Source organism: Zeus faber (genome assembly GCF_960531495.2).
Source record: "Zeus faber genome assembly, chromosome: 14".
Classification (NCBI taxonomy): Eukaryota; Metazoa; Chordata; class Actinopteri; order Zeiformes; family Zeidae; genus Zeus; species Zeus faber.
The window spans coordinates 20,953,617-20,977,556 of NC_137200.1; the positions used below are offsets into that span (position 1 = coordinate 20,953,617).

A 23,940-nucleotide genomic window follows, 5' to 3' on the forward strand; every position below is an offset into this window, starting at 1 on the left:
ACACTTACACATTCAGCATCCCCTCGTTGTGCGCTTCAGTTTGTAAAATAAAGAATGTTTAAAAGGCTGGTTGAGCATCGACATTTTAGAGAGATGGGGAAACAAAATCTGGCGTCAAAGTCAAGAGGACGAACAACACAGGTAAACGCTTCTATTTAAGAGAGCTTTTACCTCTTTGAGGTTCTTGAGCAGTAAATCCTCTTTTAAAAACGACGGCGCTTCCGACATATGGCAACAGTAGTGTATCTTCTAATGGAAACTTTCTCCCAGTGGTGGAGATCAACTTACAGAACCAAAAAAAACAAAACAATACACAATATGTTGACATAGAACCAATTTAAACAGCCGGCAGTGAATTTGTGACCGACGAGAGGGTGCGTTTGGTTTGGTTTTCAGCTCAGAGCTCTAAGTTTCTGAACGTTTCTTACATTTAATTCCATCTTCCTATTACATTTTCATACAACTCTTTTCTCGCTACTGTCAGCCAGCAGACGATACGATAAAGAACTCCTCGTTCAAAAGACCACGAAACCCATAGCAGCTCCCTCTGTGGTCTTTATCACATTCACACAATATAACAGTTGATCTGCGCGCGCGCGCGCGCACACACACACACACACACACACACACACACACACACACACACACACACACACACACACACACACACACACACACACACACACACACACACACACACACACACACACACACACACACACACACACACACAGCATTCTGGGTAAATGCGCCCCCTGCAGGTCAGATGTGTAACAACTCCCGTAATAAAACAAGACCCATGTTTTTCGCGACAATGGGGCTTTGAACCAAATTCTGGTCTCATGTGAGACGCCGGGGCTGAATAAATAGAAGACGAGTGAGAGGAACCAGGAGATAGAGAGACAGAGAGACAGGCATGAGAGTGGAGTGAGAGTTCTGCCTCTCCAATTTGGGGGAGACTCGGGCGCGCGTCCTCGCCGCCGGCTGGCCAATCGCGGGAGGACGTGGGCCGGCTTCACGCCGGTCAGATCAAGAGTCCGTCCGCTGCCCGCTCCGGTTACAGCAGCATGGTGACGGGCTTCTCCAGGAACTTGCGGAACTCGGCGAGCCACTGCGCGCCCACGGCCCCGTCCACCACGCGGTGGTCGCAGCTCAGAGTCACCGCCATGACACTAGCCACGTCAAACCTGCGGGAAAAATATTATTATTATTATTATTATTATTATTCCAGCATGCAGAGCCCTTCTGTTATTGCTGGGATTCTTTATTTATTTTTTATTATTATTGTTTTTTTAATCCCCTCGCCGTTTTTCAGGCTAAAAGTATCTGGAACACAACAACCGTAGTACGCACGGACATTGCTGAGGTCTCTCTCGAACTGGGATGTTTCAGACGTCTTGTCGTTTGAGTTTGATCAATATTGGAACATTTGGAACAGAAATTCGTGAAGAATTGTCGTCATTTTACCGGAAGCAGAAGAACGTTGAGGCGATTTCATTAGTTTCAGGAGCGGGGGGGGGGGGCGCTCTGTGACATCATCACCCAAAGTTATATAAGTCCAAGCTTTGTCTCTCATGTGGCACTCATTCGCATTCAGCCACTTGCGAGTGCGACACGTAGACAGACAACTCGAGCCGATGCTGCGTTGAAAGGAAACTCTGAAAACTAGTCGATCAAAGAAGGCGTCTTCGCACCGCAGAAAGCTCTAAGAACCTTTCAAGGAACTACGTCTGGGCGTTAAAACCGTATAATTATCATGATAAAATCTTCCACGATAGCGCTGACAAATTTATGGGATTTATTTTCGATAAGAGTCCATTTTCCTCTACCTACAAAGGCACGACACAAACAGCCAATCGAGAGAAAAAAAAAAAAAAAAAAAAAAACTCAACAGCCAGCCCCCGAGCTGAGGCGGTGGGTCTTCCGCCAACGCCAATTTGAACGTCCAACTCGCCCTTCTCCCAACCCGAGCCCGGCGAGGCTCCCGCAATAGAGATCCATTGAAGAAAGAAGCTTTGGCCCGAGTCCCAAGCGTCCCCGCATATAATCACAGAGCACAGATTCGGGAACCTCAACTTACCCAACCTGACTAAACTGGACCTCATGTATTGCTGCAGCTATATTTGGTATTATTATTAATAATTACTCTTATGAAGCTTATTATTTTGCGACGACGGAAGGATTTCCTAAACTTGTGGCCGTGTCCCGTCTTATCTTTGACCCCCTTATCTTATTTTAACTCGGGAAATCCTAACTACTCTTGCATTCTTCCATAGCGCCACACGTATGTATTTTTATTGGGGTGTATTTAAGGGCACTTAACTCCAGATAGCAGTGAAAATATTAAGGTGGAGAGACGACCACTGACCCTTTTTCATTATCAGCGGGAAGCAGCCGCTTCTCAGACCCCCCAACGGCGAGGATGCAGGCCTGAGGCGGGTTGATGATGGCAGAGAAGTTCTTGACACCAAACATCCCCAAGTTGGAAATGGTGAACGTTCCTCCCTGCGGAGAAAGAACACATTAAAATAAAGATGTCGGTTTGATGTTTTGTCCGTCGGGGCTGCGTCCCGGGTCCTCTGCTGTTCTCCTCGTACTAAAAAGTTTGGCGTTCTCCCATGGCTTCATTGACCACTGCTATGCAGATGACACTCAACCAGCCCCATTTATACAACCGACAAAATGTACTTCAAAATTATTGTAAGTTACTTTGGAGAAAAGCATCGCTTCACGCTAAATGATGTGTTGTAATATAATGAATTATTTGACGAGAAACAACAACGGAAAGTCAGCGTGTGTCCAGGTCACACCTGGAACTCGTGGGGTTGCAGCTTTCCTTCCCTGGCCTTGGCGGCGAGGGAGGACACGTCGGCGCTGATGGCGGCCAGTCCCTTGGTGTGGGCGTTGAACACGATGGGAGTGATCAGACCGTTGGCCGTGCTCACCGCCACGCTCACATCCACAACGTGGTTCCTGGAAACAAAGAGATGACGACACACCGTTCAAGCCGAGAGCGACACGGTTCCGGCCGAAAACGACACGCGTAGTTCAAGCCGAGAACGTGTGAAACGATAGAGACTGAGATAATACTTCAGAGACCGATCATCTGAGAGAAATAAATAAAATAAAATAAATAAATCAAAGCCTTCGCTGAGGGATGATTGTGAACCCTAAATGAATGACCCAAAACTGGAACCGAGCACAATAACGACAACTTTTTGTTAAACTACAATAACATTGTGTTGATAGGGGTCCGGCCCGAAGGATGGGACCCCTATTCTTTTTGTTCGGATCCATAATGACATGGCAAGGTGTCTGGCGCTCAGAAATCGCCAAACCCACGGACACAAATGAATGATTGTTACATTTGGGGGCAGCCCACACGCGCCGAAACTCTGGGACACGCACCAGGGTAAGTTATAACAATGACGAGCCCTGGTTCCCAGCCAGTTACAGCCATTACATTATTATAACATAAGGTTGTTGTGCGCCACATGTGTGAAAGGGCATCTGATTATGCAGGCATTGCCGATATGCCATGGTTCTACAACTTCTGGTCGGGTGGTGGAGCGAGGTGAGTTTGTGGAATGGGACACTTTGTGACATCATCATCCAATTCGTTCGATGCGTGGTGTACGCTCCATCGGTCTGAAGTGGTTGCAAACTGCGTCGTACCTAGCATGAGTAAATTGGACCCTGTGTATTGCTGCCTGCAGCTATATTTATGGATGGGATGGATTTATTATTATTATTATTATTATTATTATTATTATTATTATTGGCAGTTTTGGGGCCAAAAGTGTCTGGAACAGGATAACCACTGGACACACAAACACAGTTGAGCTCTTCCTTGTTAGATCTGGGATGTCGCATTGATCATTGATCCAGATTCGGAGCAGGAAAAAGTCAACCGACAAAATTTGACTGGAAGCAGTCGAACGTTCATGCCCCGCCAACACGCCAACGTGTGGAGCGAGATGAGTTTGTGGAGTAAGACTTTTTTTGACATCATCATACAATTAGCTAATTATTTTATGTGCAGGTTGTGGCTACGAACGCCCATTTGCACCGTGCGATCTACGTGGTTAAGACTCCCATCACTCTATAGTAGTTACAATCTGCCCGTGAGTGTGTGTGTGTGTGTGTGTGTATATGGTCTTACATGATTGAGGTTGGCAGGGTGTTTTGTAAATATTAACGCATTCTGTTCTCATCTAACTCCCTGTACATCCTGCAGCATTGGAGCCAGTCGTTACACGCAAAGTGTAGGAGTGAAAAACAGTCCAAAACATAGGCCATGTCCGTGTCCTCAGACATGGAGTTCGCTTGCAGCTCCAGAGCAACAGGTCTGTGTCTTGTTTTATTTTAGTCCCAAAAGTTTAAAAAGTTGATAGAAATGTCTCTGAGGGACATGCAGTGTTTAATCCATTTGAATGGAACCGTATTTTTAGGAACTTTCACATGGAGTGATTTCCTCCCAGAGACACCGTGAGGCAGGACTCTGTGGACTACAGGTAGTAGAGACAGCTACGTTCAGATTTTGAGGATAAACTCATAACAACCAAGTGTATCAGCATGTTACCAGGACTCTGTAAACTCGCATCACTGCATCATTACGTCAGCCGATGCTGCGTTCATGGGAAACTCTGAAAATTAAACAACTTTTAGACGTAATGCTGATGTAAAGAGGAGCAGCAGCATGAACTGATGCTGCGTTCCATGGGAACTCGAAAAATTGTAATTGTAGTCGATAATGGATCCTGTGTATTGCTGCCTGCAGCTATATTTATTATTATTATTATTATTATTGTATGTTGATTGACTTCCCAATGTGTACAGTAGTGGTGGAGTGTGGACTCACTGGCGGATCACCGTGTCCATCCAGGAGGAGTTGGCCTCAGGCACCTTGAGGCAGGCCAGAGCGCTGGCCTTGATGATGAAGTCGTTCACGCTCAGCTTGATGTTCTGGGCTTGGACCTCCTGCGGGGAAGACAGGGCGACGGTTCAAGAGGCACCGGAGCCCAGCGAGCACAACCGTAAAAAAAAACGTTTTCCCCTTTAATGCCACGCTCTTCTTTTCAAGCGCCGACGCTGCTCAGGAGAGACTCACAGCGTTGAGTTCCTTGCGGAGCTCCAGGACTTGGTCCATGGTGACGTCCACTGACAGATAGTAGTGCGGGATAGTTTGCTTGGACTGCATCAGCCTCTGGGCGATCACCTGCAGGAGGGACGTTCACAGCTTTGATCCGACAAACGACAAACGTGTGTTCTGTCGAATCTCGAACTTGTGTGTGTGTGTGTGTGTGTGTGTGTGTGCGCGCGCTCACCCTGCGGATGTTGCTGATGGGGATGTCGGTGAAGGTGCCAGCTGGCACAGCAGGTGTGGGGGCGCCGACGACTGGAGCCGGGGCCGGAGCAGGAGCAGGAGCCGCAGCCTGTTGGTCCAAATAACAATATTTTATACACACAACAGACACATTACTTGGTATGAGTAACACAATACCAAATGATGACAAAGGATGCAGTCATTTTTCCATCAAAAAAAAATCGAGCTGGGGTTACCAAATGGTTCTATTTTCCAGTTCATTTTCAGGTTTATTGTTTGTTGTCAATTTTATTCGTATAACATTATTATTGCGTATTGATTTGATATGAGCCGCTGTTACATGGCCATTTCCCTTGACGAATAAATTATCTATCTATCTAAAAGGACATAATTTGTGTTAAACAAATATCTGTATTATCGGAACAAACTTATTTAAAAATAGTAATTTGGTGATGACAAATTAATCAGGGTTAGAATTTAACATATCATTTTGGCAGCTCATGTGATTTTCAGATAAACATTTTAAATACATTTTTTTAATTCATTTTTTTTATATCAAATGTTATATTTAAACATATTTGATATATTATACAAATATGTTTTGACAAATACCTCAACATCAACTTCACTATATTTTGTGTATGATTATAGCTGCTTTCATAAGATATTCACGCACAAGATCTCTTTGAGAAACAACCACTGGTGATGTGAATATTATGACCAAGCGGTCAGAACAGTTTATGAAGTTCAGAAAACTGAATTACTTCCCTTAAAAGACGACATTTAACTACCTCGCGATATTACGAGAACCCAAATGCCAGACGATATTCTGTACAGTCTCTTATCACAATATCGATATTAAATCCAGACATGCCCAGCCATAGCGGAAGTTATAGTATCAAAATGATCTGATCCTAACTGTGCAGCCCTCGCAGGTCCTGGACTTACAGGTGCGGCCTTGGGAGGCACGAAGCCATCGATGTCTTTCCTGGTGACGCGTCCGTCCGGCCCGGAACCTGAGGACCAACAATTTGAAACACAATGTGTAATATGTTTGATTTTTTTCTGACCACGCTGAAAAAGCAACATATCCCTGCGGGACTGTGGTCCACTGACTGATAAATTATTGTTTACTTCATGCTTCTGTCTTTTAGTGTGTGTGTGTGTGTGTGTGTGTGTGTGTGTGTGTGTGTGTGTGTGTGTGTATTCAATTGAACATTATCTGTAGATATCACAAGTACCCAAGCCTAGAAATAACTAGGGCTGCCCCCTGAAAGTCGGCGAGTCGCCTCATCAGTCGGAGACCCGTCAGTTGACGGAGATTCTTCAAGTCGTTCTTTTGGTCAGTATGCAGTCAGTATGCATTACAATAACAGGATAAAACAGATGAAATCTTGCAAAAATATAATATATATTTTTTACATGTGTGAATCATCCCTGATGGACACGGCTCTCCATGCGGCCCAATCGCGGAGAGAGCCTCGCCCCCCGTTCCTCCGAATAAAACAACTAAAAACAGTGCTTTTAGTTGTTTTATTTGGAGGAACGGGGCCGGGGCCGAATAGTGCAATATTTGCATTGAACAGCCGAATCCAATTTGACAAACATAACTAGAAATAATGAATAATAATCTGACAGAAACAAAATAAATCCTGCATATGTTCAATGGACTGTCCCTCCCAGTGATGAGCGGCGCAACTGAGAAGTTTAGCTTCTCCAGAAGCCCTTGAACACAGGACGGAAGGCTGTCAATGATGAAAACTAAACAATGATTATTGTATTTATATTTCATATAACACACCATATGCACTCCTACATACCTAACCTCCTAATACAAAAAAAAAGTATATATTTTATTGTTTGTGGTGATGATGGTAATGAGCTCAACCCCGTGGTGACGGCGGTAATGCGGTCATCGTCGTGGACCTCATTGATTCCTCATGTTACTTCCCAGTGGGAGTCTCTGCTCTGGGGTGTACTCACCGCTGACCTGAGCCAGGTCAATCCCTTTCTCCGCAGCCAGTTTTTTGGCGAGGGGGCTGGCGAACACACGGCCTTTCCTCGCTCCCGCTGGGGCGGCGGCCGCTGGGGCACTGGGAGCCGGGGCGGCGGGAGCTGGAGCGGCGGCCTGGAGACAGCAAACACCACCAGCTAGATAAGTTACCCCAGGAGTCTGTTCACTAAATGTTTGTGTGTGTGTGTGTGTGTGCGCGTCTCTCTCTCTCGCTCTCTCACCGGCATCGGGGCTGGAGGAGGCGTGGAAACCTCGACCCCCCCGGTCTCCACGTAGTCGTTGAAGGCGGCAATGTCGCTCTCCTTCTCCACGATGATGCAGAGCGGCATCCCCAGGGGAACGTCCCGCGTGCCCTCCGGCACCATGATCTTGGCCAGGTATCCCTCCTCCTGCACCTCAAACCCTGCGTGCAGATCCCAGCAGGAGACCAGATGAGCAAGAAATAAGGCCACAGGATTGAGCAAGCCGCTTCGGTTCCGCCGCACGGCACACATGTTAGCTTGCATTTACCGATCGTGGCCTTGTCGGTCTCAATCTCCGCCAGCAGGTCCCCTTCACTCAGCTTCTCGCCGACCTTCTTCTCCCAGCGCTGCACGGTGCCCATGGTCATGGTGGGAGAGAGGGCAGGGAGCAGGATCTGTAGAGCGAGCGAGCGAACACACACACACACACACACACACACACACACACACACACACACACACACACACACACACACACACACACACACACACACACACACACACACACACACACACACACACACACACACACACACACACTTTTTGTCACTGAAAATGAGAATTAAAGGCTTAAAGAGGGAAATCAGTGACGTTGGACGAACTAATGGAAGGCAGAGGATGTTTTTTTTTTTATTCCCTTCTTCAGATTGGTTTTCAATCCCCGCCCCCACGTCCTCCAAGAAAGAAGGTGGAAGCGGTTTACTCACTAAATGAATTTGCTTGAATGTCAAATGTGTCTCCTCCTCCACGACCCCAAACGGGACCCAAATGTTGCTGATCCCACCCCTCCCATCCTGCGGGCTACGCCATCCTCCGAGTGACACAACGTATTAATTGCTGAATCAAAATAAAAACTCAAAGACTTTTGCGTTAAAAGGTAAAATATCATGGAAGTTTGCACAGCGAGCCAAGAAAATGACTGTGTCGCAGCATCAGCAACAGGCGTGAGCTCCAGCTAGCTCGAGTGGCTGGCGAGTGGATGCTTCACCTTCATGTGCGTGGGGTAGGAGCTGCCGGGGGCGGCTGGGCCAGGTGGAGGTGTCGGTGTCGGCGCCGCTGACGGAGCTGCTCCGGTCGATTTGAGGGAATCCAGCGTTACGTCCTTGAAAGCGGGTATGAGGTCAGGACTGGGGTTGAAAACACACACACACGCACACAGAAGGGTTTCAACATGACAGAGATAGCTGCATGACATTATCAGGGTTCGTTCTGGCGTTACAAAATGCAATTCAAGTACTTTTTTAAGCACTTTTATGGGAAATGCTAAATAAATATAATCTATATATCTATATCTATATCTCATTGTCATCTACTATTATGAGTTCCTACCACGCTGGATTCACTTTACGTTTCCCTGGCATCATCTGTCGTAAAAGCCGTTCTAGAAAGATTTTATTACTTCACAATTTGAATAACAAAACCAGGGGGAATATCACAGGTTTGCAATTATGGAGTTTATTTCCCCCCAATCACTTTTCAAGCACTTCAGCACGAAAGGGGCTATTTTCAAGGAATTCCGGTACTAGGCTTGGGCGATCGTGAAAAATTCCAATTGGCGATCCCTCGGGAAGGGCGGGCGGACGTGGGTCCGAGCGCATAGAACGTAATGAAATGCTGCAAATGCAGACCCCGTTACACAAGTGCAGGATTTCTTATTTACAAGCACAGTCTTTACACAAATCATTCAAGTTTTTACGAAATTTTGTCCCATAGTAACGGAAAGCAATGGGGAGACGTGTGTGACGCCGCACGGGACAGCGGGGACACAGAGGTTTATTTTGGAAAGGGATGGAACGGGAGAGTCCCTTAACCCAGTTTTATACATGGAGGAAACAATGAAAATAAACAGATCTAAAATAAAAATAAAAAAACACAGGAAAACCGACACGGGAGTCAGCAACTGCATGCACGGCGCACCGCTGTCTGGAGGAGGGGAATCCCCCCCCAAAAAAAAGACTGCTCTGAGTTAGGTTTATGTTTTTCATTTTCCATACAAGTAAGAAACTAAGGAAACAAAATAAATCTCTCTGAGATTATATTATATGTTGCTATATAATAATCACAATATATTAGATTTACATATAGAGCGGGGAAGTGACATCCGATCACAAGCCGTTATTCGAGACGCACTCTAATGCCAGGTGTGAATAGACATGTTTACAACCACTAAGGTCTTTGTCACATTCCATTTCTGTGGTCGTAGTTGAGTCAGACAAAACACTTCACAATGAGGGTTAGAAGAATATAGACACAACAATACAGGGAAACAAGTCTTTTTTTTTTTTTTTTTTTCTACCTGCAATACAAGAACACTTTTACACAATGAACTTTACAAATACTCAATAATAAACACAAAACAGCTCTGAGCGGAGATCCGCCCTCGCTCCGATCCGATCCGGATTGAGCGGGGGATCCGTTTCGGAACGCGGTAAACTGCACTTACACCGGTTCAATGCTCAGACTTTTCTGGGCGGATAAAATAAATAATTCATCTTACGCCATTTATCGTCAATCTGCCCAAGCCTATCCAGTGCTTGCACCTCAAGGGCCTCGCTATATGAATGCAAGGACATAATGGCCACTAATTCACATTTTGACATAAGGGGTCGGCTTCAGACCCAGACAAATGGCCGCGGCATAGAGACCATGTGATTGATTCTACATTCTAATTATTTCGACTTAGAAGAGAGTAAGGAACCTGCGTTGTAAAAAGAATGGCGGCACTAGTGCAAGTTTTTAACCCCTCCATCGTACACGGACACCCCAGAGACTTACTTGTCAACCGTAATGCAGATCACTGCTCCAATGTTGACGTCTCTGGTCCCTTCGGCAACCAGGATCTTGGCCAGGTAGCACTCCTCCAACATCTCAAAACCCACTGTGGCCTTGTCCGTCTCCACCTACGCAGACACGGACGTAGATGAAGAACAATGCGGCCGTCCTTTTGAGCGCGCACACACACACACACACACACACACACACACACACACACACACACACACACACACACACACACACACCTCAGCTATCAGGTCTCCCTCGTTGATTTTCTCCCCTTCCTTCTTCTCCCAGCGGGCAATCGTTCCTGTCTGCATGGTGGGGGACAGAGCAGGCAGCTCCACCTGTCAAACGCAAAAATGTTTAAATGAAGAGTCAGGGCGAGGCACGCGTTCGGCACCAGCAGCCGAAGAACCGGGCAAGGACAGCGGTCATTCTCCATCGCACACTCCTTCAATTGGCAAGGGCCCGGCATCGCAATGCAATTTCGCCCAACTACCCAAATAAGATATTGAATGACCACTTGTTTGAGCATCGCCAAATGATCTGAGTGCAGGACATGGTAACATTCGCCCAATGTCAAGTTCGGCGATAAGTACCACGGCTCCCTTTAACTCGTTGCGTCTTCCGGATCTTTCATTGAATTCTAATGGTAACAGCATGTAGAAGAGCACATGCACTGCAGTACCAGTTAAAAAAAAAAACGCCCCCAAACTGTATATTTATTGAACAAGATAATCTCACGGATTACCACTTTAAGTGGAAGACGTGACACCGGCATGCTAACCTGGATAGTGGGATCCAGCGTAACCTACCTTCTGGTGGGGCGGCAGGCTGTAGAAGCGCTTGGTCTGACGGCAGCCTGCCGGTTGGAGACACCGCAGGAAGGACACTCTGTGCGCGGACACAACACCGGAGCTGCCGCGGCACACGGCTCTGGGGGTCGGCCCGGAGTGAAGGCGCCTCGGACGGCAGGGTCCAGACCCGGGACGCGAAGCGAGCGCGGGCCCTTGGAGGGCACGGGGGCGGGCGAGACCCGAGGTCGGCCTGAGCCGCAGGACTAAGCGGAACATCTCGTCGTAATTTTCAAAACACTAGACAATTGTACTGGATTGCGGATGCACTACACCGGCATTGGCGTGAGGCTGGACCGCGGTGTCTCTGTCCCCCGGAGAAGCGCTGCTCACTTTCTAATGACCTCCCAGTCCAAAACACGGGGATTTACGGCACCCCTCCGTGTCCCGGCGCTGGTTGCCAGTTACAGCTAGCGGGACAAACCACTATTTAACTGTTTGAAAATAATTTAACTGTTCCGTATTGACGTTCTATACATTCGAAGCCCCTGTATAAAGGCACATATCTATATCTATATATATGTACAAACACACATTTTCCGTAAATATTTCAAAATGCCGTAATAAAAGTCCGCACATAAAATTGTCCCCAACACCGAATGCTGCGCAGAGGTGAAGCCTGGCAACCCAAACACCGGCTGCTGTAAAGTGTCGTAAAATCGATGTAGCGGCACATGCGTGACAAACCGCGCGATGGCGGTGCAGCGTCTCTGTCGGGCTGTTGATATTACCTTCATAACGTTTCAATCATGGACTTATTAATCCAGTGCATGTGATGAACCTCAATATAAATGCCGCGTTCAATGTAAAAAAATCAATCAAATAAAAAATCAATAAAAAAAATGCGTTTCTCAGTATAGTGACACTGCATGTGTAGCATGTTTTAATTTCTACTTGTGTTATGTCGGCCAGGCTGTAAAGTGACAATGTTTATCTTTTCATAGGCCATGGATCAAAAGACAGTTTGGTTGGTTGATTACAAAACCAAATTACAACACAATTTACAACATTATTTGACTGTGGGAACTTCCCTCTCAAAAGCGGATGCACTCAAAATACCCTCCTTGCGCGAGACATACTGCATGTGAACACACATTTGTAAACACGTGGCTTGCAAATAAAAACCCTCAATGTTTATTTCACAACAACATCCACATTTCTAATGCCCAACATTTACAGGACAAACCAACCCTTTCACTCACACATTGTAATCTTGGGAGGCAATTCCAGCACGTGTAGGTGTATTTTATTAAATCGGCTCCATATATGTGTAGGATGGTGGGGGGCCCACACACACACACACACACACACACACACACACACACACACACACACACACACACACACACACACACACACACACACACACACACACACACACACACACACACACACACACACACACACACACACACACACGCTCTCTCTTTCAATATGTGCAGAAATGTCGTTGCCTCAAATAAATCTCTGTTCAAACAAATTAAATAAGTAAATAAAACAACATCCACCTTCCTTCCCAGAGGACGCGAAAAAAAAAAAAATACTGACAACAAATCTGAAGAACAGATTGGTGAACATATGTTTTTCTTTTTGTTGCCGTACTCATTAAATAAGTGATTCATCAACACATGAATTGCATTTCAGCGGAAAGAACGGACAGAATCGATCATTCCAACACCGTCGCAGCCACGCATTGAACTAGCCAGACTTTCTCCTACTCTTGGTCAGACTAAGTTTTAGCTGATATTAGTTTACTATGTCAACAATGGCACAAATAAACCCCAAAAAAAAAAAAAAAAAAAGTCAATTAAAAAAGCAGGATGGGTCTTTAAAAACGCTGTGCATCAGACATAGGCACGAGGACTTTAAATTCTACTTTCGACAGTGGTACAGTATTGTTATTCAGGATACAACAACAACCTCATTACTGTGACAGATCTAGCAAATGAACGTTATAAAAAGCTGTTCAGCAGCTTAAGACTTTATTCATGTGGGGGGGAAAATGTGGCCCAGTGTCCTATCTAGTTGATAATTACTGCTTAGTATACTTTGGGCATTAATGTAATTTCGACTCGGGCTGTAATATCATTTTCTTCAAGCACAAATGTGTGTGTAAATTAAAGTTTCCCAAATCAATGAAGCTTAATTGTTTTTCATTTTAGAATATTTTGAGAGATTCTAATATGTGATAATATCATCACAGTGGAGAACAGTGGTATTCAAACTGCCCCTGGTGGAGTGTGGAGGAATTGCGGCGAGAAACGGAAAGATTAAAAAAAAGCAGGCCTTTAATATTTATAATACATTCAGATATTATTATATATTTGAGAGAAAGGGGTTGTAATTTTCATTAGGTCATTGAAAATAATACAATTTGTTCATATTTAAATTACTTTTTTTTTATCAATATACATTTTTTTTCCATTCATGTGTCGTCCCGGGGCACGCCCACAGAGATCCCACACTCGCTGTTGCCTGACGAGAGGTGGAGCGGATTGACCCGATCACTGCCTCCAACGGCCGGCCAACCAAGGCCTCCGCGTCAAGTTTTCCCTGAGTGCAGGGTGGAGCCCTGCCTCCGCAGTGGGGAGATGGGCCACGTGGCTCGCCATTGCCCGGCACCCCGCTACAACAACAGAGCGGCCTCGGGAAACTAGACCTGGGTTGCCCAGAAGAGGGAATGCCTCTCAGGGATGGACAATTTACTCCCCTCTAGAATGGACCATTCAAAGGTGGGCAGGTGGGCCAGATGCAAGGATTATATCTGGTTTGTTATCTCAACGAGCACTGCTGTTGTGCATTTTGCAACCATTGCTAGGCCCCTGCACCGCCTGACTAACAAAGGGCAGCCATTTGTGTGGGACGATGCCTGTGAGGCTGCCTTTTCAAGTCTCAGAACTGCCCTTACCGAGGCCTCTGTTTTAGCCAACCCTGACCTTCAGCTCCTGTTTATTGTGGATACAGATGCCAGCAATGTGGGGGTCGGGGGCTGTTGTCCCAGGCGGGTGACGCAAGGGAGCGGTTGGTGGCCTATTTCAGCTGGGCTCTGGTCCGAGCAGAACATAACTTGTGTGTGATTTGCGGTGAAACTGGCACTGCCAGTTTAGGCCTTTATTTAAGGCCGCCAATTTTTCATTCGGACAGATCATGCTTCGCTAATTTGGCTCCTCTGTTTTAAGGGCCCTGAGGGGCAGGGCAGATGGCGCGCTGGATTTAAGCCCTCCAAGACTTTGACTTTGAGGTGCAACACAGACCGGGGCATCTTCCAGTGGCAGACTGGGGGGCGTGGTCAAACCGGCACTGGGAGTGGAGGGGAAGTCAGCGTGGTAGACTGACGCTCCCCACCTGGACCAGGTAGGTAAAGGTTTTTTTAGTATTTAGGTGGCATATGCGGTACTGGACCAAACTGCATCCACCACGGCTGATAAGCTGGGGGACGAATGTTCTGCCGTTTCCACCAGGGGTGGAACTTCGAGTCCCAGCTGTTTGCAGAGTGTGGTGTGGGGATGGTCTGGTTTGAGCAGCCACACCTGACCTGGATCAAGGTGATCGGGATCAGAGTGGCTGCATACCTGTTGCTCTTTGGTTGTTCTAACAAGCAACAGGTTAAACTCCCTTTCCCACACACATACTCAGGATAGGAGCCCTGTCATGACATAAGTCTATCTGCTCCTGGCTAATTCCAGCTGGCCAACTCTCTACAATAAACTGGTGTCTACAACCCCGTCTTCTGTGTCTCTGTGCCGGAGGTTCCTGAAATGCCACTTGGGTGGTGCATGGAAGGAGAAACTGCCACAGAGAGGTTTGCAGGCGACTGGGGGGAAGAAAACCAGGACCAGGTGGAGCGGTTTAACAAGACTTTGGCCACCCAGCTTCATCGCCATCCCCATGAACCAGCAACAGCGGGATTGGGGTCGCCATTTGCCCCTGGTTCTGTCAGCGTACCGGTCGGTGGTCCAGGATCCACTAGGACCACGCCAGCTTTTCTCATGTTCGGTTGGGAGCTGCGCACCCAGGCGATCTTGTGTTTGCCGCCCCGTCCGAGCCTGAGGTGTCAGGGGGGTCCGGAAAACAGTATGTCGTTGAGCTCTGACAGAGGTTGCGGCTCATGCATGATCTGGCTCAGCAGGCGCTGGAGGAGACCGGCGTAAGACAGAAGCGGGCCTACAATGTTCAGTGCCTTGGGGAGCACTTCAAGGAAGGGGGGCCCAGGTAAGGGTCCAGAGAGAGCGGTGATGCAGTGCTCCAATGACAAGAAGTTTAATACTGACGCTCCTCATATGATCCTCTGGATCAAACTGGCCCAGTATAGCTCGGAGGCAGGAAGGATGTACTCGTACATGCAGTACCAGGGCGTGGGTTGGACCTGGGCCTCCTTCTACATTGCCTGGGCCCAGGAGCTGGAGCGACAGGGGAAGGTCCAGCAGTCGGAGTGTCCTGCAAGACAGACTGAGGGCCGATGCCCAGCCGCTGGGGGGGCTCCAGCAGGAGATTCTCAAGTGCTCAGGTGTCGTCAGAGGAGGAGGAACCGCAGCCTCCGGCAGGTTCCAACATGGTGGACCTCCAGGCGGTGTGTGTGAGGAGTTGTTGCTCTGTTAATAGAAGCTGGCAGCTCTATGGCAACACAAAGCCTGGCCTCATGTTGAAATGCCTAAATTAAAACCTCTTAACCCTTGCTGTATTATAATTATTATATTTCCATTAGCTGTGCACCTTTCTGCCACCGTAAGCCTGTGTGTGAATAGTCAATAAAAGCCACAAACGAATGTGACTGTTTGACCTTGCTCACAATAAACTGTCAGTTTGCATATGACTTTTAGATTTTTTTAATTGGAATTTATTTGTACTTTTATTTCGAGTGGGGCGTCAAGTCCTTTAAATCCTAGGCTGGGGGCCTGGTAAAAAAAGTTTGAATACCACTGCTATAGTAGGATCTCGTTGACAAAAAGCTTGTTCTGATGACTCAAGCAATCCTTGTCTAATGTATTAGAGCATTTTAATCCTTTTGACCTTTTGACCACTATTCACTGCATTTTCATACGTGTAGCCTTGCTTTGCATTTCCGACTCGATGGTAGACGGAAGGGGGACTAAATTCACAAACAAAAACCATGGAGATCAGCGTCTCCTACGATGAGTAAGGCACTGAGTTCTGACACTTGAACCACTATGACCACTTCCACAGTCAAGAAGGCGAAGTTTGGCTAACTGTGGGCATAACACTTGCTGGTGAACCCGAATCTCTTACTGCCGACAAGTCTAAAATCTTGGCGTGCGGTCCAATCTCCATAAGCGCATCTTGCTGGTATCCATTATGCGACCAGCACTCGAAACCAGTCGTCAGGACGCCTCGGCTCCGGTCTATATCGGCCTGGGAAGACAAGGAAGGGTGCGAGCGATTGAGTGATGGCATTAATGCTGAGAAAATGTAACAGACTTTTGTGGACAGCTGGAGACCAGACCTAGAAAGATGGAGGGAGAGGCTTTTTACCTGTCCTCACAGTGGTCCTCCTCCACCCACGCCACAATCTTTCCTTCCCACCCGGGAACGACCGCCCCGTCCAGGAACACCTGCTCGGAAACATTCCGGGTGTAAGGGGTTGGTATGGGGACAGCGTAACAACTCCATTATCATAGGCAACACGCCACTTATATCCTGCAAAAAATGTGTGTGGCAACGCTGGAATATGAGAGCCGCTTCAATGAGGTGCGTAACAGAAACGTAGCTGTGCTGCTCAAAAATATGACAATGAGCAAAAAAATAATCATTTAAATTGTACTTCCTGAATTACCTTTGTTTTAAAATATATTATCTTAATTGCACATGTATGAAATGGCCCAAAGTTGTCACTCTAAACGTACGTAACTAAGCCTCGCGGATCTTGTGTCAACGGGTGGGGTCGGGTTGCGAGAATAATTGGCCATATGTGCCGGTGGCGGGGCGGGTATGGTATAGCACATGAGGGGTGCGGGGCGGGAGCGGATCTTTAAAATCAGACCCGAGCAGGACTCTGATGGGAATAGGAGAACAAACCATTTCTCAGAAGGTCGAAATGTTTGATAAATCACGAGTTGGCATTGCATGGGTTACTGAAGACAGTATTTATGCATTTAACATATGTTGATAACTGACGCCCAACAACTGCCTTCAGATGGAGTTTAGAGGCCGTCGTTTTTCAGTGAAACAAATGGTGTGTCCGCCGGCAACGTGAGCGATCTCTTGTGGCTCGAAGCTTTACTGCGGATATAAATATCATTTTAAAAGACAGTTTTTAAATATTATAATTAATGAAGGGAAAAGTGAATCTGAGACACAGATAAGGCCTGATCCTAACTCACACTTTTAATCTGGAATAAGTGAAACAGCCTTTCTAAGTCATGGTATAAAACCATGAGTTTTATACGATAACCATGACAAGATTCAGACTTGCCCTGGTCTTGGTTTAAAAGATCTGATTCCCAGAAGGAAGATTAGAGCTAATCTAGGTCTGAGTGGAGGTTTAAATGAAACCTGACCAGAGGCAGGTTTATCTTTGGATTAATGGACGTGGGGCCTCCAGGTCGACCTTGACAATAGAGGAAATGGATCATCTGGACTAAGACCAGCACCAAGAGCAGACAGAAGGAGCTGACTAGTCCTCCATCACCTTAGTCTAGGACTTCCTAGTCTATAACTAACTCATCTGAAATGAAACGTCTCAGAAAGGCATTTTTAAATTCTGGATTCATTTAAGTAGAATTATTTTAGTCCCGATTTAGATGAAACCCCGTCAGCGAAAAAACCCTGCCCAAGACTACAGAATTCTGCAATTTGATTTTGGGCAGACCAGGAGGAAAACCTGTTGTCCAGTGCATCGTAGTTTGCTCTCACCTCTTCTTTCACTGTGCCAAACTCGGGGTCCAGGGCCTTGAAGTGGTACCTGAAGCTTCCCTCTCGGTCGACGGCTGCCTTGACGTCCTTGAGGGTCACCTCGCCCAACCTGCACGGGCAAACATTGGGGATGGTATTGCTACTTCTTTCACTTCCACCATTTTTGAAATATTTACCTGAGACCCCCCCCCCCACATGTGTGTTCCATCCCTTGTGAAAAAGCAGCAGCTTAATATTTGTGTTATTCCAAATGAAAACCAACGTATAGAATTCCCCAGAAGCTAAACAAACAAGTAAAACGGAATACAAAAACAAATAATCGAATGAAACATAAAAAGCTTTGAATTATTTCATTTGTCTCCAATGATTAGATAAAGGAAATAAAAACTACAATTACTCTCTCTCCCATTTGTCATGTACTAGCTCCCCCCCCCCCCCAACTCTTCACTTTTCAATTTTCCTCGCACACGGTGAATCCTTTTCCTCGCCGCTATGTGGTAATGAGAAGGGCGTGTCTAGAATTTGAAAAACAGAGTGGCGTAAACGAGTGTCAGGATGGCGGAAAGAGCAAAAGTGAGACTTGAAAATTAAAGGGAGCCAAATGACCAATGATTTTTTTACATTCCATTCTAATTACCTCACTCAACATATTACTTGTTTTTGTATTTTGTGTACAGTTATATGTATGTATATGTATACACACACACACACACACACACACAGTATATGTCATCTTTAGGACTTTAATTCTACTAGCAATGCTATTTTTAAGCGAAAATAACAGAAAAAAAGAAACAAGTATTAGTAATAATAATAATAATAATAATAATAATAATAATAATAATAATAAAAATAATAATAATAAAATGCTTCTATTTGAAATAAACAATTTGAAATAAACAATTAAGACCAATTCAGTGAAAAATGAACAATGTGTTCATCATTCTGATGACGTTACCTCTTAGGAATGCTGATCATGGAAGGCGTCAGGGATTGGCCGCTAAAATAAAGAATTTTAGTGGAGGAAGAAGGGCTGCTGTGCGGAGGGCAGATCTCTGTAACAAAGACATTAAAGGACTAATTGTTATTGAAACGAAATAAAAAATAAAAATAAAAAAAAGTTTTCCAAACGCTTGTGGAAATAGGGAGCTCGTACTTGGGCACGGCCAGGCGTCCGGGTCGGTGGGCGTGGTTTTACGTCTGGGAGACTTCCCCCGTCCCTGCAGGGAGTAGAGACACTTTCTCACTTGCTCGGTCTCCACTTTGCAACGTTCTGAGGACATTTATTTTCCTTGTCAAAGATTTGTACAGAATGACAAAGCAGAGAGTGACACTGAAAAGCATAAAGCTAAAACAAATGCTCAAATACTTGACCTGGTTGACCCAGGGCTGGGCAATACTGAGAGAAATTTTATATTTTTGATGAATGCCTTAATATTGAGGATTTGACGATGGTGCGTTCAGAAGATATTTGCAAAACAAAAACTATTTGAGAAACAATCATTAGTAATGTGAGTCGAGGCGTTGATTAGAACGGCTGGAAGAGTCTACGGAGTTCAGGTCAGGTTCAGGTCCCTACAGTATATCATGATGTTACGGTAACCAAATCCCAGAGAACATGTGGACACATACTGTATCACTATATCGACATTACTTGTCATTCTTTAGGTTTATTTTTGCCATTCTGTTACTGCTTAAATTAGGTAATTTTTTTTCTATTGATTGCTGTCTTCTTTTAATTACATTTAATATTTTGTGATTAGGTTTATTGTACATTACCATTTATATATATATATATATATATATATATATATATATATATATATATATATATATGTTTAAATAACATTTTTCCCATCTTAGGTTCAGCTTTCTGGTTCACTGCTAGCTTTATTTCATTAGTTATGGCATATAGCCAAATTGTTCCGGTTTATTATTTATTTGGATGGTTTTAGTTTATATTGTCATATTTTATTGTGTATTTATTGTACTGCCCAATATTTTGTTCTATACTTCCATATTTTGACATTTTCTTCTTTTCATCTTTTATTCCATTACTTTATTATTATTATTGCCTATATTTTATGTGAGCTGTAGCTGATCCATCCATCCATCCATGGCTATCTATCCATCCAACCATCCAAGTCTATCCATCCATCCATCCACCCATCCAAGGCTATCCATTCATCCAAGGCTATCCATCCATCCACCCATCCAAGGCTATCTATCCATCCATCCATCCAAGTCTATCTATCCATCCATCCATCCACCCATCCAAGGCTATCTATCCATCCATTCATCCAAGTCTATCCATCCATTTATCCAAGTCTATCCATCCATTCATCCAAGTCTATCCATCCACCCATCCAAGGCTATCTATCCATCCATTCATCCAAGTCTATCCATCCATTCATCCAAGTCTATCCATCCACCCATCCAAGGCTATCTATCCATCCATCCAACTCTATCCATCCATCCATCCATCCATCCATCCAAGTCTATCTGTCCATCCATCCATCCATCCATCCAAGTCTATCTGTCCACCCTTCCATCCATCCACCCATAATGCTATATTTCAAAGCCCTCGTAGCTACCTCAAAGTAAAGTCGAGCAAGGTTAAAATGCGGTTCGGCTGCCGAGAGGAGAGTGCGCGGTCGCAAAAGTACCCGCTGCGTGTGCAGGACTTGCATCCTGTCAATGAGCGACGCAATGCCTTGCTCGAGGGTGTCCAGCGTGTGGTGCTGCGGGTCCTGCTCCCTCAAGTTGTTCCTCAGGCTCCTCAAGGCGTCTCGGACCAGCTGCAGCTCCTCCGCCTGCTGACGGCCCGTGCAAAATGAGGGAGCGCATTTCGAAGACAAGGTACCTGAACAGGTGCAGGTGAAGCCACACTCACCCCAGACAAAGAAGACGCTGGATGCCCAGAGTGGGAGTGGCCGTTGTTGTCAGTGTTGGGAGAAATCTGTAAAAACAAACCACAATATCCAAACTAACCCATGTGAAATGTCCAACGAATTTCAAGAATCTTTCCTGTGGGTATTTTCTTGGTTACTGCCTAACGGGCTGCAATGAAACGGTTTTTACTGTAAGACTTTGGCTGTGCACTTCCACTCCAATCAAAATAGTTTGGACATTTTTTTCATTTTTGTTACATTTCCGTCGACGTGGATGAAGAGGAAAATCGCTCATGTTTTTTTAACAACATCCCGACAGCTGCTGCAAATCTGCTCTGTATGACGTGAATCCATCCATCTCAAAATGAGAAATGACATAAATCACCTGTTCCAGATCACGGCCCATCAGCTCCTGCAGCGTACTGCTTTTCTGCTCCAACTCCCTCTGTAAATCACTCTGCCGAATAAACATGCAACCAGCCATCAAGAAAAAGATAGATAGATGGATGGACAGACAGATAGATTCTTTATTCATCCCCTGTGGGAAATCGCAGTGTCAGCAACATAAAATAATTGTCAATAATAATAAAACAATAGAATGAAAAAAAAAAAAGAAAAAAAAAAAGAAAAATGCAATATATGGAAAAGTATTGAAATGTAATATATGACAATGTATGTATGAATATAAGCATGCATCAAACTTGATTCTAGTTTATGAGGATGTTTTTAGTTTACATGTACATAAGTACACATCAAACCCTGTGAGGGTATTTGGTCATGCTCGTGTATCCGTGATGCGCTCGCTTGATCGCGCTTCGGTCTCGGGCGGTTTGAGGCTTTCGCCGACACGTGGAAATACTGAAAACAAACAAACCTGACACTTTTGGCTCTCTTCAAGTCGGTGCTTGTGTTGCTGCAGTAATCTATCTTTCTGTCCCATCTCCTTCTGCGCACAAGACCATCAGGAGGCAGGTCATAAAGCAGACGCTCATTCAAAGCTGCGGAGCACCGTGCTGGTAAACTACCGAGCGAGAATAATTCACCTTGCATTCACTCCACAGCCTATTGCACTCCTCCAGCTTCCACTGCAGCTCGGCCTGCAACGCACGGAAAGAATGCCTCACTGCATGCGACGGAATTTTTTTTAAACCCTTTCCCCGTTACCCGGCACAGCGCTCGGACATAACGACATAATGGACGGCATTTTCGTGGATCGAGGTGTGCGCGCGCGTGTCCGGTTTGTCTCCTACGTTCTTGCTGTTGAGCTCGTCCCGGGATATGCTGGATCGGAGCTGCTCCTGCTTCATCTGCAGTATGGAGGCTTCCTGCACGCACAGCCTCTGCTGCTGGGCCTCCTGGAGAGGGGCGCGTTCATAGAGAAACAAGACAGGTGCTCCGCTACTGATACAGAGCTCTTCTTGGGTCGACAAAGATTAGGCCTAGGATATTGACGAAGTCATATGTCACTGTATTTTCACTGTTTTTATTTTATTATTGCTTTGATCATATATTTTCACACGGGAAATACTGGAGAAACAATCATGAGTAATGTGGATATTATGACCAAGCAGGTAGAGGTGTTGATTCGTACAGCTAGTCTATGAAGTTGAGAAAACTGCAAATGTACTCGATAAATAAAAAACACTCTAAACTTTGCACTCGGGTAGGTCTGCATCCCGATCTGCCCCCGAAAAACAAGTCGTCTGGATTTTGCGTCCGTCTTACCTTCACTCCTTGAAGGTTCCTCAGCTCCTGCCTGCAGCACAGAAGTTCTCTCTAAAGCCGCAAGCAAGTAGGGGAGACCCATCGAACATTAATTTCAGAACGTGCACCGAGAAGAAACAACGACCGCAAAAGGAAAAACCATTAACCTTCAGGTCTCGCGCCTCTTCCATGCTCTGGTCCAAACGGCTGCGAGTGACGATCTGGAAAGAGGGAGAAACAAGAGGGATATGCGTGAGAACCCCCCGCTGGAGAGATAGAGTGCAGGGCAAAAAGGAAAACTGATACCCGTGCCACACACACACACACACACACACACACACACACACACACACACACACACACACACACACACACACACACACACACACACACACACACACACACACACACACACACACACACACACCAAGCAAGGGAAATGTGATCTACTTGGAAAAACAAAGAGCTGGAGAAACAGAGCAGGAACAAAGAGCAACAGAAAAGAGACTTACAGAGAAAAAAAATCCTCACATATACTGTATGTTTAGGTTGATATACAAACAGCTCAAACAGCTCTGACTCGTGGAGTCATGGACTCCGCAAGACCTCTGAAGGTGTCCTGTGGTATCTGGCACCAAGACGTTAGCAGCAGATCCTTTATGTCCTAGAAGTTGTGAGGTGGGGCCCCCATGGATCGGGCTTGTTGTTCCAGCACATCCCACAGATGCTCCATTGGATGGGACCCTAACCCCGACCATCCACATGATGTAGAAGAAAACGTGATTCATCAGACCAGGCCTCCTTCTTCCATTGCTCTATGGTCCAGTTCTGATGCTCACATGCCCATTGTAGGTGCTTTTGGTGGTGGACAGGGGTCAGCATGGACACTCTGACTGGTCTGCAGCTACTCAGCCCCTTACGCAGCAAGCTGTGATGCACTGTGTGTTCTGACACCTTTCTATCATAGCAGCATTAACTTTTTCACCAATTTGTGCTACAGTAGCTCTTCTGTGGGATCGGACCAGACGGGCTGGACTTCACTCCCCATGTGCATCAATGAGCCTTGGGAGCCCATGACCATGTCGCCGGTTCACCGGTTGTCCTTCTTGGACCACTTTTGGTAGGTACTAACCACTGCATACCCTAACCCTAACCCTAACACACAAGACCTGGTGTTTTGGAGATGCTCTGACCCAGTCGTCTAGCCATCACACTTTGGTCCTTGTCAAAGTGGCTCAGATCCTTACACCATTTTTCCTGC

At 45.8% G+C, this 23,940-nt stretch overlaps 2 protein-coding genes across 2 annotated transcripts in view; both read right to left on the bottom strand.

Moving 5' to 3' along the window:
• Positions 1-319: 319 nt before the first annotated feature.
• dlat (dihydrolipoamide S-acetyltransferase (E2 component of pyruvate dehydrogenase complex)) lies at positions 320-11,619 on the bottom strand. The gene is made up of 14 exons (XM_080013846.1): positions 11,176-11,619; positions 10,603-10,704; positions 10,358-10,482; positions 8,571-8,709; positions 7,851-7,977; positions 7,562-7,743; positions 7,310-7,454; positions 6,275-6,342; positions 5,328-5,435; positions 5,111-5,218; positions 4,862-4,980; positions 2,811-2,973; positions 2,369-2,505; positions 320-1,187 (listed from the first exon to the last, which is right to left on the bottom strand). Exons 1-14 carry the CDS (start codon positions 11,431-11,433, stop codon positions 1,058-1,060), a joined length of 1,911 nt encoding a protein of 636 aa, XP_079869972.1. The 5' UTR covers positions 11,434-11,619; the 3' UTR covers positions 320-1,057.
• Positions 11,620-16,283: 4,664 nt separating this feature from the next.
• The window catches only part of LOC307239939 (dixin-like), a 17,174-nt gene continuing 9,517 nt past the window's right edge, over positions 16,284-23,940 (bottom strand). The window contains exons 9-21 of the mRNA XM_080013515.1: positions 22,847-22,900; positions 22,701-22,751; positions 22,226-22,330; positions 22,019-22,072; positions 21,850-21,921; positions 21,361-21,432; positions 20,978-21,043; positions 20,751-20,900; positions 19,241-19,304; positions 19,043-19,139; positions 18,085-18,193; positions 16,705-16,784; positions 16,284-16,584 (exon numbers count right to left, since the gene is read on the bottom strand). Of these exons, the coding sequence (XP_079869641.1) occupies positions 16,575-16,584; positions 16,705-16,784; positions 18,085-18,193; positions 19,043-19,139; positions 19,241-19,304; positions 20,751-20,900; positions 20,978-21,043; positions 21,361-21,432; positions 21,850-21,921; positions 22,019-22,072; positions 22,226-22,330; positions 22,701-22,751; positions 22,847-22,900 (984 nt within the window). The 3' untranslated portion in view covers positions 16,284-16,574. The remainder of the gene's footprint in view (positions 16,585-16,704; positions 16,785-18,084; positions 18,194-19,042; positions 19,140-19,240; positions 19,305-20,750; positions 20,901-20,977; positions 21,044-21,360; positions 21,433-21,849; positions 21,922-22,018; positions 22,073-22,225; positions 22,331-22,700; positions 22,752-22,846; positions 22,901-23,940) is intronic.

What these genes read in the sequence shown, in the direction of transcription:
- dlat (XM_080013846.1), bottom strand. Translation starts at nt 11,433, where the DNA reads ATGTTCCGCTTAGTCCTGCGGCTCAGGCCGACCTCGGGTCTCGCCCGC. An exon ending in GCCTGCCGCCCCACCAGAAG is followed by an intron (nt 10,705 to 11,175) that starts GTAGGTTACGCT and finishes TGCGTTTGACAG; the next exon opens with GTGGAGCTGCCTGCTCTGTC. An exon ending in GACCGACAAGGCCACGATCG is followed by an intron (nt 7,744 to 7,850) that starts GTAAATGCAAGC and finishes ATCTGCACGCAG; the next exon opens with GGTTTGAGGTGCAGGAGGAG.